The sequence below is a fragment of the Schistocerca nitens genome, chromosome 3 (assembly GCF_023898315.1).
Source record: "Schistocerca nitens isolate TAMUIC-IGC-003100 chromosome 3, iqSchNite1.1, whole genome shotgun sequence".
Classification (NCBI taxonomy): domain Eukaryota; kingdom Metazoa; phylum Arthropoda; class Insecta; order Orthoptera; family Acrididae; genus Schistocerca; species Schistocerca nitens.
In genome coordinates this window covers 532,624,183-532,637,950 of record NC_064616.1, presented here as the reverse complement: position 1 = coordinate 532,637,950, position 13,768 = coordinate 532,624,183, and the positions used below count along the sequence as shown (strand labels likewise).

At 44.9% G+C, this 13,768-nt stretch overlaps 1 protein-coding gene across 5 annotated transcripts in view; it reads right to left on the bottom strand.

The window, feature by feature from the left end:
* Window positions 1-13,768, bottom strand: part of LOC126248450 (single-stranded DNA-binding protein 3) — a 377,126-nt gene that overhangs the window by 88,214 nt on the left and 275,144 nt on the right. For 3 of the 5 annotated variants that reach the window (XM_049949437.1, XM_049949439.1, XM_049949438.1), the window contains exons 6-7: window positions 11,803-11,889; window positions 10,274-10,372 (exon numbers count right to left, since the gene is read on the bottom strand). In XM_049949437.1, the coding sequence (XP_049805394.1) occupies window positions 10,274-10,372; window positions 11,803-11,889 (186 nt within the window). The remainder of the gene's footprint in view (window positions 1-10,273; window positions 10,373-11,802; window positions 11,890-13,768) is intronic. The other 2 variants (XM_049949440.1, XM_049949441.1) reach the window with 1 other exon arrangement.

The window sequence follows — 13,768 nt, the reverse complement described above, 5'->3', positions numbered from 1 at the left end:
CTCATTAATTAAAAGTAGCTGCATTTCATTATCTAGCATCCAATTTGCTAGATACACAAATCAAATGTTTTCTCACAGCCCAAATACTATGTTTAAGTGGGAAGACTGTTGCTAATACCCACCAAAACATGGTTTTTCCAGCTCATCGGTTAATGACTGACATACATGGCCCACAGGTTGCAAGTGTTATCTCTAGTTTGTTTACCACACTGAACACATTTTGTGGAGTAATACAGAAACATTCCTCCTAGCCTCCTGAAGCCAGTTGAGGAGCTACTTTACTATATAAGGAGTTAAACTGATGTGCAAGCAGACAAAGTAGCATGAAGTCTGAAGGTTTACATCAGGTCATAAGGACAGATAAGAGTGAGAAACTATTAGTTGCTTTCTTTATACAGATTACTGTCTTCCATTGTAGCTACAGATGGGCCACACTTATTTTGCTATACAAGTAATGGCAAATAAGTTATTTTTTGATGGACTAATAATTGATAGTTATCTGTACTGTGAAGACTGTTGAAAAACAGACCGAGAAGTTCCATATTTTATTTCATGGTTTCTAAGTTTGTGTGCCATATTTGGCGACTTTTGTGACCACATACATGCAACAAAAAAACATCTTCAGTCGCATGAGGGAACTGTGCAGTAAAAGTGGATGTATTGCTTTCTACACTTGCTCCTGCAGCCACCACTCTCGTGCCCGCTAATGTGGCCGACACATTGAAGATCCAATGAAAATGCGTCATTATTTTGTACTAATTCTACAAATATAATGACAGCAAACATGATGCTGATATATTAATACTAACAAGCAGACCACAACTTGTATATACAATTTTAAGGTTAATTTACGCTGCAGTAAGTAATGCAATAGATCATCATACTGCAGGCGTGTTAAATCCTGGGTGAGGTAGAACACCAATGATTACAGGACTGGTTTGAGAACACTTTTACCACACCAGTGACTTAACATTTGGTGCTACCCCTCCCACTCTCTTTCTCCCTCATACACTTTCACCCATATAAGTTTTCACTGCTGACTGTGATATACACAGTACACAAATCTTGCACTTGGGCACCCCTGGCATCCCTCTTAGCTTGGCGTCCCAAATGGTGACATGAATCATTCGTGAATGGCACTTGAAGAATGGTTGTTGGTAAGCCTCTGTATTAACTAATTTCTCAATTTTTCTTGTCATCCTCATGTAATGAGATACATGCAGGAGGAAGTAACATGTTGTCCAACTCTTCCAGGAAAGGGCTCCTACAAAATGTCAATAACAATGAAGTACAATGACACTCTTGTAGCATCAGCCACTGGAGTTTGATGAGTGTCTCTGCCCCCGTTCTCGTGCCGACCAAACTATCCTGTGACTCTTCATTGGGTCTCTCTCTCTCTCTCTCTCTCTCTCTCTCTCTCTCTCTCTCTCTCTCTCTCTCTCCAGTCCTGCCTGGTAAGGGTAGAGATCAATCAACAGTTCTCCAGAATCTGTACAACAAGCACACTGTAAGCCAGTTCTTTTGAGGATGGGTTTCATTTCCTTAAAATTCTTCCTTTTGCTACTATTTTCCACTGAAGGTCACTCTGGATAGTTATTTATAGATACTTTATGGTAGATACTGTTTCCAGCAATTTTCCATCAGTAGTGTAGTGGATTTCTTTTCCTCTGTATGTGCAATATGTTACATTTACTGATGTTCATGGTCAATGCCAGAGCCTGCATCATTCATCAATCCTCTGTAGGTCATTGTGTAAAGTGATACTGTCTTCTGTCATTGTTACTTTCTTATAGACAACCTCATAATCTCTTAAGAGCTTCTGATGCTTTCTGATCATTTATATAACATTGTAAAAGTTAATAGCCCTATCACACTCCCTTGGAGTACTCCGGAAATTATCTTTTGTGGTGTCACCGCTAGACACCACACTTGCTAGGTGGTAACTTAAATCGGCCGCGGTCCTGTAGTACATGTCGGACCCGCGTGTCGCCACTGTGTATTCGCAAACGTAGCGCCACCACAGGGCAGGTGACAAGACACGGACTTGACCTCGCCCCAGTTGTACGGACGACATAGCTTGCGACTAGACCTACCAAGTATTCCTCTCATTTGCCGAGAGACAGATTAAATAGCCTTCAGCTAGTCCATCGCTACTACCTAGCAAGGCGCCATGTGTATCATTGCTAATTGCTTACTACTATGCAAGAGATGTATTTCAACAAGAACAAGACTACATTAAAGTTAAGTATATTAAAATCTCTCTTCTTTTCTTTATAGTTTTCATCCAGTCTCCTGTTTCAGAATTTACGCCCGTCTGCGTTAGTTTCGCGTGCACCTAGCCACTCATTGTGTCGAGACCTTAGGGAATCGACACAACATCTTTTACATCTGATGATTTTGTTCTGTAAAGAGCAATGTGTTGATTTCTATCTGCAAGGAAGTCTTTCATCAGTCACAAATCCGGTCTGTTACTCAGAAAGGTCATATTTTTCTCACTAAACGGCAGTGTAGGATGGTTTCAAATGCCTTCCCAAAGTCTAGGAACACAGCATCAAAGTGAATAACATTGTCTACACTGCAATGGATCTCACGGCGGAAGACATCTCTGTCTTTGGAATCAATGTTGCCTTTCATAGAGGAGATTTTCGTCCTCCAAAAATGCCTTCATTCTTGAGCAGCAGAAAATGTTCCATAATTCTGCAACAGACTGATGTCAATGACATACGCTTACAATCATATGTATCTGTCCTATGACCCCTCTTGAAAAAGGAAATGACCTGCACTGTTTTCCGGTCACTAGGTACTCTTTGTTGCTCCAGTGAACTATGGCAAACTGTTGATAGAAGAGGACAAATTCTTTCACAGAATATTTGTAGAATCTTATAGGTATCTCAGCTGGGTCTGATGCCTCTCCACCACAAAACGCCTGTAAACGCTTTTCTATTACTTGACCGGTTATCTCAATATCTGCCATTTTCACATTCGTATGATGATTGAAAGGAGAGACTGTACTATAATACTATGATCTTCCACAATGAAACAGATTCATAAGACCAAATTCAGCACTTTGACCTTTTATCTAGTCTTCTGTTTTGGCACCATTATGGTCACTAAGTAATGGAATAGATGATTTCGGACCATCTGTTGACAAAATTTTACTTTCAAAGTCATTGAATGCTTCTCTAATCGCTCTCCTTACACTCATTTTCTCTTCGTCCAGCTTTTGTTTGTCAGATAGGTTTTGACTTCTCCTGAATCTGTGATAAAACTCTTTGTTTATGTAGCAGTTTTCTAATACAGCTACTAAGCCCTGCGAGTCTTTCTCGTTTCTTAAGACCTCGCTCACAACATTCTTTTATAACTCATGTTAAATGAAGCTTTTGATTTCTTTTCCATTTGTGCTCAACTTTATCCTCAGCACTGAATATTTGATGCTTACTACTCGTACACTCTGCAGTTTGTATCCTGTTACTCTTTCTAAGCAACAATATCTTCTTAACATTCCTTGTCCAGCCTGTAGACATAGTTACTATCAAAGCCTTATGATAACTGATACCTTTTTCTCTGTGTTAACTGATTCAATAAGTTCAGGTCTATTTATTGCTAGGTGGTCTAAGTCATTACCTTCAAGAGTTGGTTCTCCAATTCTCTGTTCCAAGTAATTTTCGGACAAGACATTCAGAATAATGTCACATGAATCCCATCTCTGGTACCAGTTTTGGTAGTACGACTCTCAGTCTAAACCCGGCAAGTTGAAGTCACTGCCTACTACAATGGCATGATCATGAAAGTTATTAACTGTATTCTACAAGTTCTCTCTGAAGTGGTCTACCACTACAGCTTTTGACTAGCTTCTGACTAAGATTGTCTATAAAATCATTCGACGATTTTTGAATGACCTTCGATGCTTCACTTCATTCAGATTAATTCACATTCTGAATCCGCAATACTGACTCTAGATATTATTGAGTATTTTACTGCAATCGACATGCTGCCACCATTGGTGACTAACCTACACTTACGATAGATATTCCAGTCTGAACTTAAAAGAGTTTCATTGCTATTCACTTCCAGCTTTGACCAACTTTCTGTTATTAATTGTATCCGAGTACTGCAACCTTCAATAAGCAATACTAATGATGGGACCTTTCCTTGGCTGCTCCTGCATTTTACTAGTATCGTAATAACCTTTCCTATACCTCATCTGTAAGGACAAGCATTCTCTGATAACACTGTGCCTCAGGTATCTTCGAATTTGGCAGGCATTTCATATCTGCTCCCAAGGGGGTTCTAAAGAAAACATGTGCACATCACATGTACTGCACTACCCTAGCAGCCACTTCCCACATGTTGTTCTTGCCCTAACTATTAAGGGGAATCTTACAATTCTGCACCCAATAGAGGAGGTAAAGAAATTTGCATCCAATACAATCACAGAATCATCTGAGTCTCTGGTTTAGAGCTTCCACACTGTTCAAAACCACATGACCCTGGGTATGATGCTACAAATAATGAGCTTAGCCTGCACACTGCATGTGATGCTAGTTGCTTCCACCATATCAGCCACCCACTGAAAGGAAACTAAGATTACCTTATAACACAAGTGGCAGACATCATTCACTATGATACGTGCCATTATTTGCAGCTAGTTGCACCCAGTGTATTCGATAGCTGCCAGAAGAGACTCATCCATGTCTCAAATGAGACCCCTCCATCTGCCTCCCGGCAAACTTAACAGTTGCATGCTGGCACTCTTCACTGCTGTGTTTCCCTAAGGGGTCCATTACCCACTTAACAATGGAGCTCCCAGTGATTAGCATAGCCCTCTGCACTTGTCTGGACTTGACAGGGAAATAAGCAGCTGGCCCAACACAAGAGGCACCCTGTGCCAGCTCAGAAACATTACTAACACTGGGTAGTACCATGTACCTGTTACTTAGGAGTAAGGAGCTAACTGTGTGGCCTGTTCCCTCTTTCGCCTTCCGTCCAGTGACACATGAACCCCCCACTGTCAACCAAGCACTCTGGAGTGAAGACGATGTTGCATATCTGAAGACACGATGACAGCCGTGTCACCAGGGGATTCCAATGACAACTAAGTTGTCATAGGCCTTGTTACTGACACCCCAATCTCACCACAGTTTTGAGCAGTAGCCAGAATCCCGTCAACCATGGCCAGTGCAGCTTCTGGCTGTTTACAGACAGCAGCCAGTTCCCCTTGTGACCATTCACAACAAGCACAATCCCTATCTGCATAGTACTATGTAAAAAATTTAAAAAGATATCAAAAAACGCAAACAAAGCAGTCCAGAATAACTGGGAAAGTAGAAACAGACACCCCCCCCACAAAACAGAACATTGCCGGACAGTGGTACCACTGAGGTTGGAATGAATTCAGAATATGAACAAGGAGAATAAACCAACACCAAAATCTGCTCTGCAGAGTTCTCACTGTAGCCTAAGATAAATACTAGCTCACTCCACACAAGTGGACAGCACATAGGCAGACAACAAACTGAGACTACCAACTGGTTGCTGTAAAGTGTTCGAACTACTAGATCACTAGCTCACTTAAACTGGCCCCCAATGAATGCATACCGGCCCTCACCTCTCATAACTACCATCTGGTTTCTGTACAAGTTGTAAACAGTCTTTGACTCCCTGTATTTTACTCCTGTTACCTACTGAATTTCAAAAAGAGTATTCCAGTCAACATTGTCAAAAGTTTTCTAGAGAGTCAAAGTGTCAGTACTGCCTCGTGTATTCCTACGTTTCCGCAGAATCCAAACTGGTCTTCCCCGAGGTCAGCTTCTAGCGATTTTTCCATTTTTCTGTAAAAAATTTGTGTTAGCATTTTGCAACCATGACTTATTAAACTGACAGTTTGGTAATATCTGCCAGGACCAGCTTACTTTGCTAATAATATATTTGACATGTGCTTATGTGGGCAAAGTCACAGGTAGAAAGCTCATCCTAAACTCCTGGAATGATATCAACCAAATTTGGTACACACATTAATTATGATCTGTAAAGAAACACTGTAGTGGTAAGAAACACCAGCCTCCCATTGTGGTGAGCCTGATAACATGGAGAGAGAAGCGGTCTGGAAGAGATAGACACCAATTGGGAGAGTTGGTAATGGACATGGAGAGGGGTGTATAGGAGACGGACAGAGAAAGGGGTGAGTAGGAGATGCACAGAGACAGGGATGAGGAGGAGATGGACAGAGAGAGGAGGAAGGAGGAGATGGACAGAGCGAGTGGGGAGGAGATGGACAAAGCGAGGTGGGAGGAGAAGGACAGAGCGAGGGGGGAGGAGATGGACAGAGCGAGGGGGGAGGAGATGGACAGAGCGAGGGGGGAGGAGATGGACAGAGCGAGGGGGGAGGAGATGGACAGAGCGAGGGGGGAGGAGATGGACAGAGCGAGGGGGGAGGAGATGGACAGAGCGAGGGGGGAGGAGATGGACAGAGCGAGGGGGGAGGAGATGGACAGAAGGAGGGGGGAGGAGATGGACAGAGCGAGGGGGGAGGAGATGGACAGAGCGAGGGGGGAGGAGATGGACAGAGCGAGGGGGGAGGAGATGGACAGAGTGAGGGGGGAGGAGATGGACAGAGTGAGGGGGGAGGAGATGGACAAAGCGAGGGGGGAGGAGAAGGACAGAGCAAGGGGGGAGGAGATGGACAGAGCGAGTAGGGGGGGAGATGGACAGAGCGAGGGGGGAGGAGATGGACAGAGCGAGGGGGGAGGAGATGGACAGAGCGAGGGGGGAGGAGATGGACAGAGCGAGGGGGGAGGAGGATAGACAGTGAGGGGGTGGTTGGAGGAGGTGGGCTGGGAGAGGGGGTGGAGGAGATGGACAGAGGGTGTGAAGTAGCCTGCCAAGACTTCGGTTTACCATCCCACAATATTGCTGCTCACGTTGGGCCAGATCATCCTGCTATCCTTCGTACGTGGAATTCCTGGGTTCAGGAGGGCCAAAGTTAACACCGTACAAGGCAGGTTTAAGGCCTAAGAGACACAAGCCGCAGCTTGAAGCGCCAGCTGAGAGGGGTGCCAAAGGCAACCCAGCTGTAAGATTTCTGTATGGTACTTATCACAATTAGTAGTGGCCCCTTGGGACACCAGGGCTGCCCAAGTGCAAGATTCATATATAGTCCATATCATCATTCGCAGGGAATAGTGACACGAATGAAACTGTAGAAGGAAACGAGGTTGGGGAGGGGGGGGGGGGGGGCAAATGGTAAGTCACTTGTGTGGAAAAATGTTCTCGAACCAGCGCTTACACCACAAATGATCCAACTAACCAGAAATCAGGCCTACATCGTTCCTCTGCCCGTGCAGGGTAGTATAATCATGTGACATACCTTGAGTCAAGAAATAGGCTTTTATGCAGCAAAGAAACTGTCAACACATACAATTCGATGAGAACCAAGGACTGTCCATCACAGTGACCATTGTTGTGGCTTCCCTTGATGCAACAGACGAGTGTCACGCAGACAGTAGTGAGTCCAATGACGACATTCCACACAGGAATTGCGCCCCATTGCCTTTTTAAACGAGTCCCAGTTCTGTATACAGCATCACGATGGATGCATCCATCTAGGAAGTCTTAGAGGAGAAAGAACATTGCCAATTGCAATCCTCATCGTCATACTGTCCCAGCACCTGCTGTGGGGGTCTGGGATGCGACTGGGTACACAACACTATCACCTCTCTGACGTGTGTTGGAGGTGCAGTTATCTTTCAACAAAGTGACATAAATCGCATCTGACCTAACTCAATAAAGAGGCTGTTCGAGTGCTGCCATTGACGGTACATTCTCCGTATCTCTCACCCACTGAAAACATCTGGCCACGGATTGCAGAGAGACTGGCACGCCATCATTTCCAGCCACTGTGATTGATTAACTCTAGCACAGAGCTGGAGCAGCGTGGAATGACGTACCCGAATGTGCCCAGAATATTCAGTTACACTATTCCGAACTTGGTTGGAGACGTCGTTGCTGCCAGGAATGATAGCTCTGTGCACTGAATATCTTATCCCGTATACCACCACATCTCTCACAACTTTATCATGTAGTCTCCTTATTGTACTGTATACGCACAGTAAGTAAAATTTCATTATATGCTATCCCTCCCAATACTGCCAAGCTGCTAAAGTGTTAATATACGTTCATGTTAAAACGACTCCGTGTCACATTGTTGATTGCTGAATCGTTACTGTCGTGCACTGACTAGTAACAGGTCTGGAGTTCTCCGCCAACGAAATGTTTCTAACGCAACTATCTGTTGCAAGTAAGAATGAGAATCTTGTATGGCAACCCAGCAAACTATAGTCTTCTTCTTACGTGTGTAACTTCATTTCAGTGCCAACTTCGCTAGCTCCCCCCCCCCCCCCTTCTACCAACCACTTTCCTTCTAGAGTCATACTAAACAGTGCTCTCGGGGCCTATACGATGTTGTTACTACTAATAAAGTTATTACACATTGGGAAGGCAATGAAAAAATGGTAGATACAGTGTGAATATTTAAGTAGTCATAATAACGTATTCTTGTCATCTTGTCTCGGCAGACAGTCTCTTGGATCCCATGTAAAACTTATTAGATATTAGGAAAGCGGGGCATAATATTATTACGCAAAATTCAAAGGCCAACATTGTACAGAAGCTTCTGAAGGACACTGGCACGTTGTTAGTTACATACAGGAATACTATACAAGATAACTACAGCGTCTCTGACGTAGCGCAGTATTCTGCCACAAAAATCATTAGTAAACTGTCACTAATCATGAAAAACTGAGACCCCCAGAGAAATACTTAAAAATAAAAGCAACAACGTAGCTGGTATAAATGGAGAAACTCCGTACTTTAGTCTCTCAAAGTTAACGGGAAATTCCAAGTTGATAAGAATTAACGACCCACGAATGAATGGCTCACAGTTGTCTCCAAGTAAATGAATGTGATTCAGACAGACGAAGTGAAATTAGAATGCAGTCTTTTTAATGTTATGGCCGGCCGCGATGGCCGTGCGGTTCTAGACGCTTCAGTCCGGAACCGCGAGACTGCTACGGTCGCAGGTTCGAATCCTGCCTCGGGCATGGATGTGTGTGATGTCCTTAGGGTAGTTAGGTTTAAGTAGTTCTGGGACTGATGACCTCAGATGTTAAGTCCCATAGTGCTCAGAGCCATTTGAAATTTTTTAATGGTATGACAGTAATTGCAAGCAGGGTGAATCGAAGGCGCAGTGTTGGCTGTCATTTCGGTAACTGCCCAGTACTGGTAACCGGTTAATACGATAACAACGAATGCTCAATAATCCGTTATTTACTGCAGCTATTTCTCGCTATCTCCAACAGTAGCACAGTCTATGCCGGTAAGTAGCACAGTCTGTGCCGGTAACTTTCAATCACAGAAGAAGAGGGAGTGACGAAATGGGATAACAACGCCAGCGACTTAGAACCTCTGTCTTTGGAGATATTAGAATTAAGATAAAGACAATATTAATACAGTCTCTCTCTCTCTCTCTCTCTCTCTCTCTCTCTCTCTCTCTCTCTCCCCCCCCCCCCCCTCTGTCTCTGTATATGTGTATGTGATTATTTCCTCAAAAGTTGCTGCCAAATTTACGTTATTATATCTCAATAAATTTTGAACTGATCATCACCGATTAAACTATAGCATTATTAGCTGCAACTCAAAACAACCTCTTCATGTTGTTAACAACAAAATGAAACAGAAGCTCCAACATGCTACTTCGTTCGCATATACCATACGTGAACTCACGTAATTGCTTGAAGCAAACTTTCTTATGTGCAGTACACACATAAGCGTCTTAAAAAGGAAAAAAAAAAACTTCTGAAGTCTTTATGATGTCGACGTGACTGCACTCCGTGGTATTAACAGTGCTGTGAAGATAAAAAAGAAAATCAAACAGAAAAAGAAACCAGTTAGTGCAGCGGTGCTGTCGTGCAGTCGAAGCGTCCACGCCATCTGCCAATGTCGTCTTGAAATCCCGCCAAGCCGCCCAACAACGCTGCCACCTAGCGGGCAACGCTCAAATTACTTCTCGGGTTGAATCACTTGCTGCCATCTGCCGACGTCATCGTAGTGTTAGGAGGGGCAGAGTGGGGTATAAATAGCACACAAATCATGCAGGCAACATCGAAGGCAGAAGGCAATACCCAGAACAAACCCAAGAGACCACACCAGCCAGCATGCGGCAGGCGGGAAAGGCATTAGGTGGGGTGCAGCATGCGAAGCGGGGACGTACACTCACCTGGCCGGACATCATTTGACTATGCGGGGGTGGGGGCTGGGGGTGAGGGGACGGCTGTGAAGACGGATGCGTCGGCGGTGATGGCCTCATGGTCGAGTTCTGGAACAAAGCGTCAACAGTCAACACAAACGCACACTCCACCGATAGGCGTAGGAAGGATCAAGCCTACAGGAGGAGCGAAATTAAGCTAGCCATACGCGCACAGTTTCGAGCTATCGCTGCTCCACAAATTTGGCCTTTCGCAGGTTAACGGACTGGGCAACATGTGCTCACGCACTGTTTCCGGCCATCAAGTGCTCCATACATTTGGCCTTTCGCAGTTACTACGAACTTCGTTAGTGTATGTTGGTATTCGTTTTCGAGCTGCTGCTGCTGCTGCTGTTGTTCCTGCTCCACACAGCTGACGTTTCAAATGTTTTACGGACTCGTCCTATGTTCTCGTTTCCATGTAGTGAAGTCACACTACACCGAACGCGGCAATGTTTTGCAGATCGAAGTTCAAGATCTTCAAGTGTTTTCGCGAATATTAAGCTTTGTTACAGTATTACAAATTTACCAAGCAATTTAACATGTCGTAGGACAAACATTTTTATGACACTCAACTATCCACTCAGCACTGCCGTACTACGGAGCTGGCCCAGTTACACGTAAGGTTTTTCAAGCAACGTATCGATGGTCTTCTTCATTACAGGATGTTCAACATGTATGTTGGCTTACTTAAGTTACCAATTACATGCCTCAGTCATGCTAGATGGATGTTTCGACGCAGTAACATAGATCTTGCCGAACGTCAGTCTTGTCTCTGTAGTCCGACGCTTGCCGACTGCCATCTTTTACATTTACTCCATTATTGGTATTCCCACGAAACTGTTACAACGCCTTTGTAGACAACGTGTGTACCTATCATTACGGGGTCCATGACGCTCTTGTCAAAGTGATGACTAGTTTTCCATTTGATATCCTCCACGAAGCTTCATCTGTGTGATAATCGCTAAAAAATACTGGTCTTCCAACTTCCTTTTGTTTTTATTTTACAGCTTATATTATCCAGCTTTCGCCACAATATCTTACTTCCGGAAGATAATCACATACCAGTTTTAGAGAGATCGTGCCAATGTTCGGCATCAGTCGATGTTTCTGCATCTTTCGATGTTTCTTATCCACTACCAATCAGACGCGATGTTGTTCTTCACCCGGCGCGCTTCCGTTCCAGTCTGATTAGACCAATGTATCACACAACGAACGCAGCCGTTAGGGTAACATCGACACGCGTGCACACACAGGCAGCACACACATGCAAGTCTGGAACATGTAAATAGTTACCTGTGAGAGTCCAAACCTGCAAGAGAGACGACAGCTGAAGGGTTGTGGGTAAGTATGGCTGGCTGTAGCGACAGACAGGGGTAGTGTGCAGATGCAGGAGTAGGTGGTGTGGACGGGCTGGTCACATCCAAACAAAGGGAGAACAATCGTGCAAGCATCACAGGCAACGACAAACAGCGACGGAGGCACGCTCGCCGAGTACTTACTGGGAAGAAGCCGGGCGGCATCGGCCCACCAGGCATCCCGTCGTTGGGAGGCATCTGCCCCAGCGGACTCGGCGCGGGGCCCGCGTTCTGCAACAAAACCAGTTATCTTTAACGAAACCACACCGGATAACAACTTAAAGTGCAGACAAATTTATTGAAACACCTATTCATGGCAAGACGCTTCTCTCTCTCTCTCTCTCTCTCTCTCTCTCTCTCTCTCTCTCTGTGTGTGTGTGTGTGTGTGTGTGTGTGTGTGTGTGTGTGTGTGTGTGTGTGTGTGTGTGTGTGTTTTAAATAAAATAATCATCTTTCTCACAATAATATTGCAATTCACTCAAGAATACATGTCCTACACTAACATTTACGGAAGAGTCAGCACCCAAGGGGTAGCCTGAATGGATTCAGAGCCGGGGGTGTAGAACAATGTACCATCGGTGAGTGATTAACACTGGTTGCACATGACGTAAACGTAGTTCAAACAGCACTTTCTCTTGTCTGAAAGGGACCGCCCAATGGGACCACAGCAAGTGATGGCCCTATAGTTCCGTATGAATTGTTAGCTCTGCGTTTGAGGGCAAACAGCTGTGCTCTTGTCTGCATAGATGATGCAACAGCGTCTGCCACGGGCTAAGCTTCCCATTGTGCAGAAATTACAGTAATGCTTCAGTTATATAACAGGCACGTGTTGACCGCCACAGATATGTTGAATGGAAAGATGTTTTACGGAAGATCCCCGCTTCAACCCCGACAACCATGGCCGCACATGATTTTATTTATTTAATTACTAATCTACTAGCTGTACCCAGCCACGCTTTGCTGTGACTCAGTTGGTTAAACGGAAAAGAAAGAAAAAGCAAATGTTTCTAATAAGTAAGGGGATTGAATATACGTCCTATTCTCCTCCCCCTCCCCCCCCCCCCCCGCTCTCTCACTCTCTTCTCTTCCTCCCGCCTCTGTGTCTCTCTATCTTCTCTTCCCCCCTCCTCTCACGGACGCTGAGCCTTGTTTATAGTTACTGCAAATTATGTAGTAGTAGTAGTAGTAGTAGTACTCTAATCATAAACCAGTAAGCCATAAATACAACTTTTCTGTTTGCTAACAAAGTTTCGCTATTACATAATGTGTGGTGTGTGTGTGTGGGGGGGGGGGGGGAGGAAGAGGGGTGTAAACGATTTTTTACTGTAACGTATAAGAAATTTAAGTAAATCGGAAAGGCAAATTTTGAGATGTTTGGTATACATTAGAATGCAAAGTTGTGTCAAAATTTAAAAGCAATCGGTCATTTCAAGGCAATCTGTCAAGAACTTTCTGCTATACACAATTCTGAACAAACGAATATTTACATTTTTATTTATACAAATTTATTTGCGTTTTGTGTACACGCGCCATAAAAGCACACAGATCACAACTGATTAGTGTAATACACTCCTGGAAATGGAAAAAAGAACACATTGACACCGGTGTGTCAGACCCACCATACTTGCTCCGGACACTGCGAGAGGGCTGTACAAGCAATGATCACACGCACGGCACAGCGGACACACCAGGAACCGCGGTGTTGGCCGTCGAATGGCGCTAGCTGCGCAGCATTTGTGCACCGCCGCCGTCAGTGTCAGCCAGTTTGCCTTGGCATACGGAGCTCCATCGCAGTCTTTAACACTGGTAGCATGCCGCGACAGCGTGGACGTGAACCGTATGTGCAGTTGACGGACTTTGAGCGAGGGCGTATAGTGGGCATGCGGGAGGCCGGGTGGACGTACCGCCGAATTGCTCAACACGTGGGGCGTGAGGTCTCCACAGTACATCGATGTTGTCGCCAGTGGTCGGCGGAAGGTGCACGTGCCCGTCGACCTGGGACCGGACCGCAGCGACGCACGGATGCACGCCAAGACCGTAGGATCCTACGCAGTGCCGTAGGGGACCGCACCGCCACTTCCCAGCAAATTAGGGACACTGTTGCTCCTGG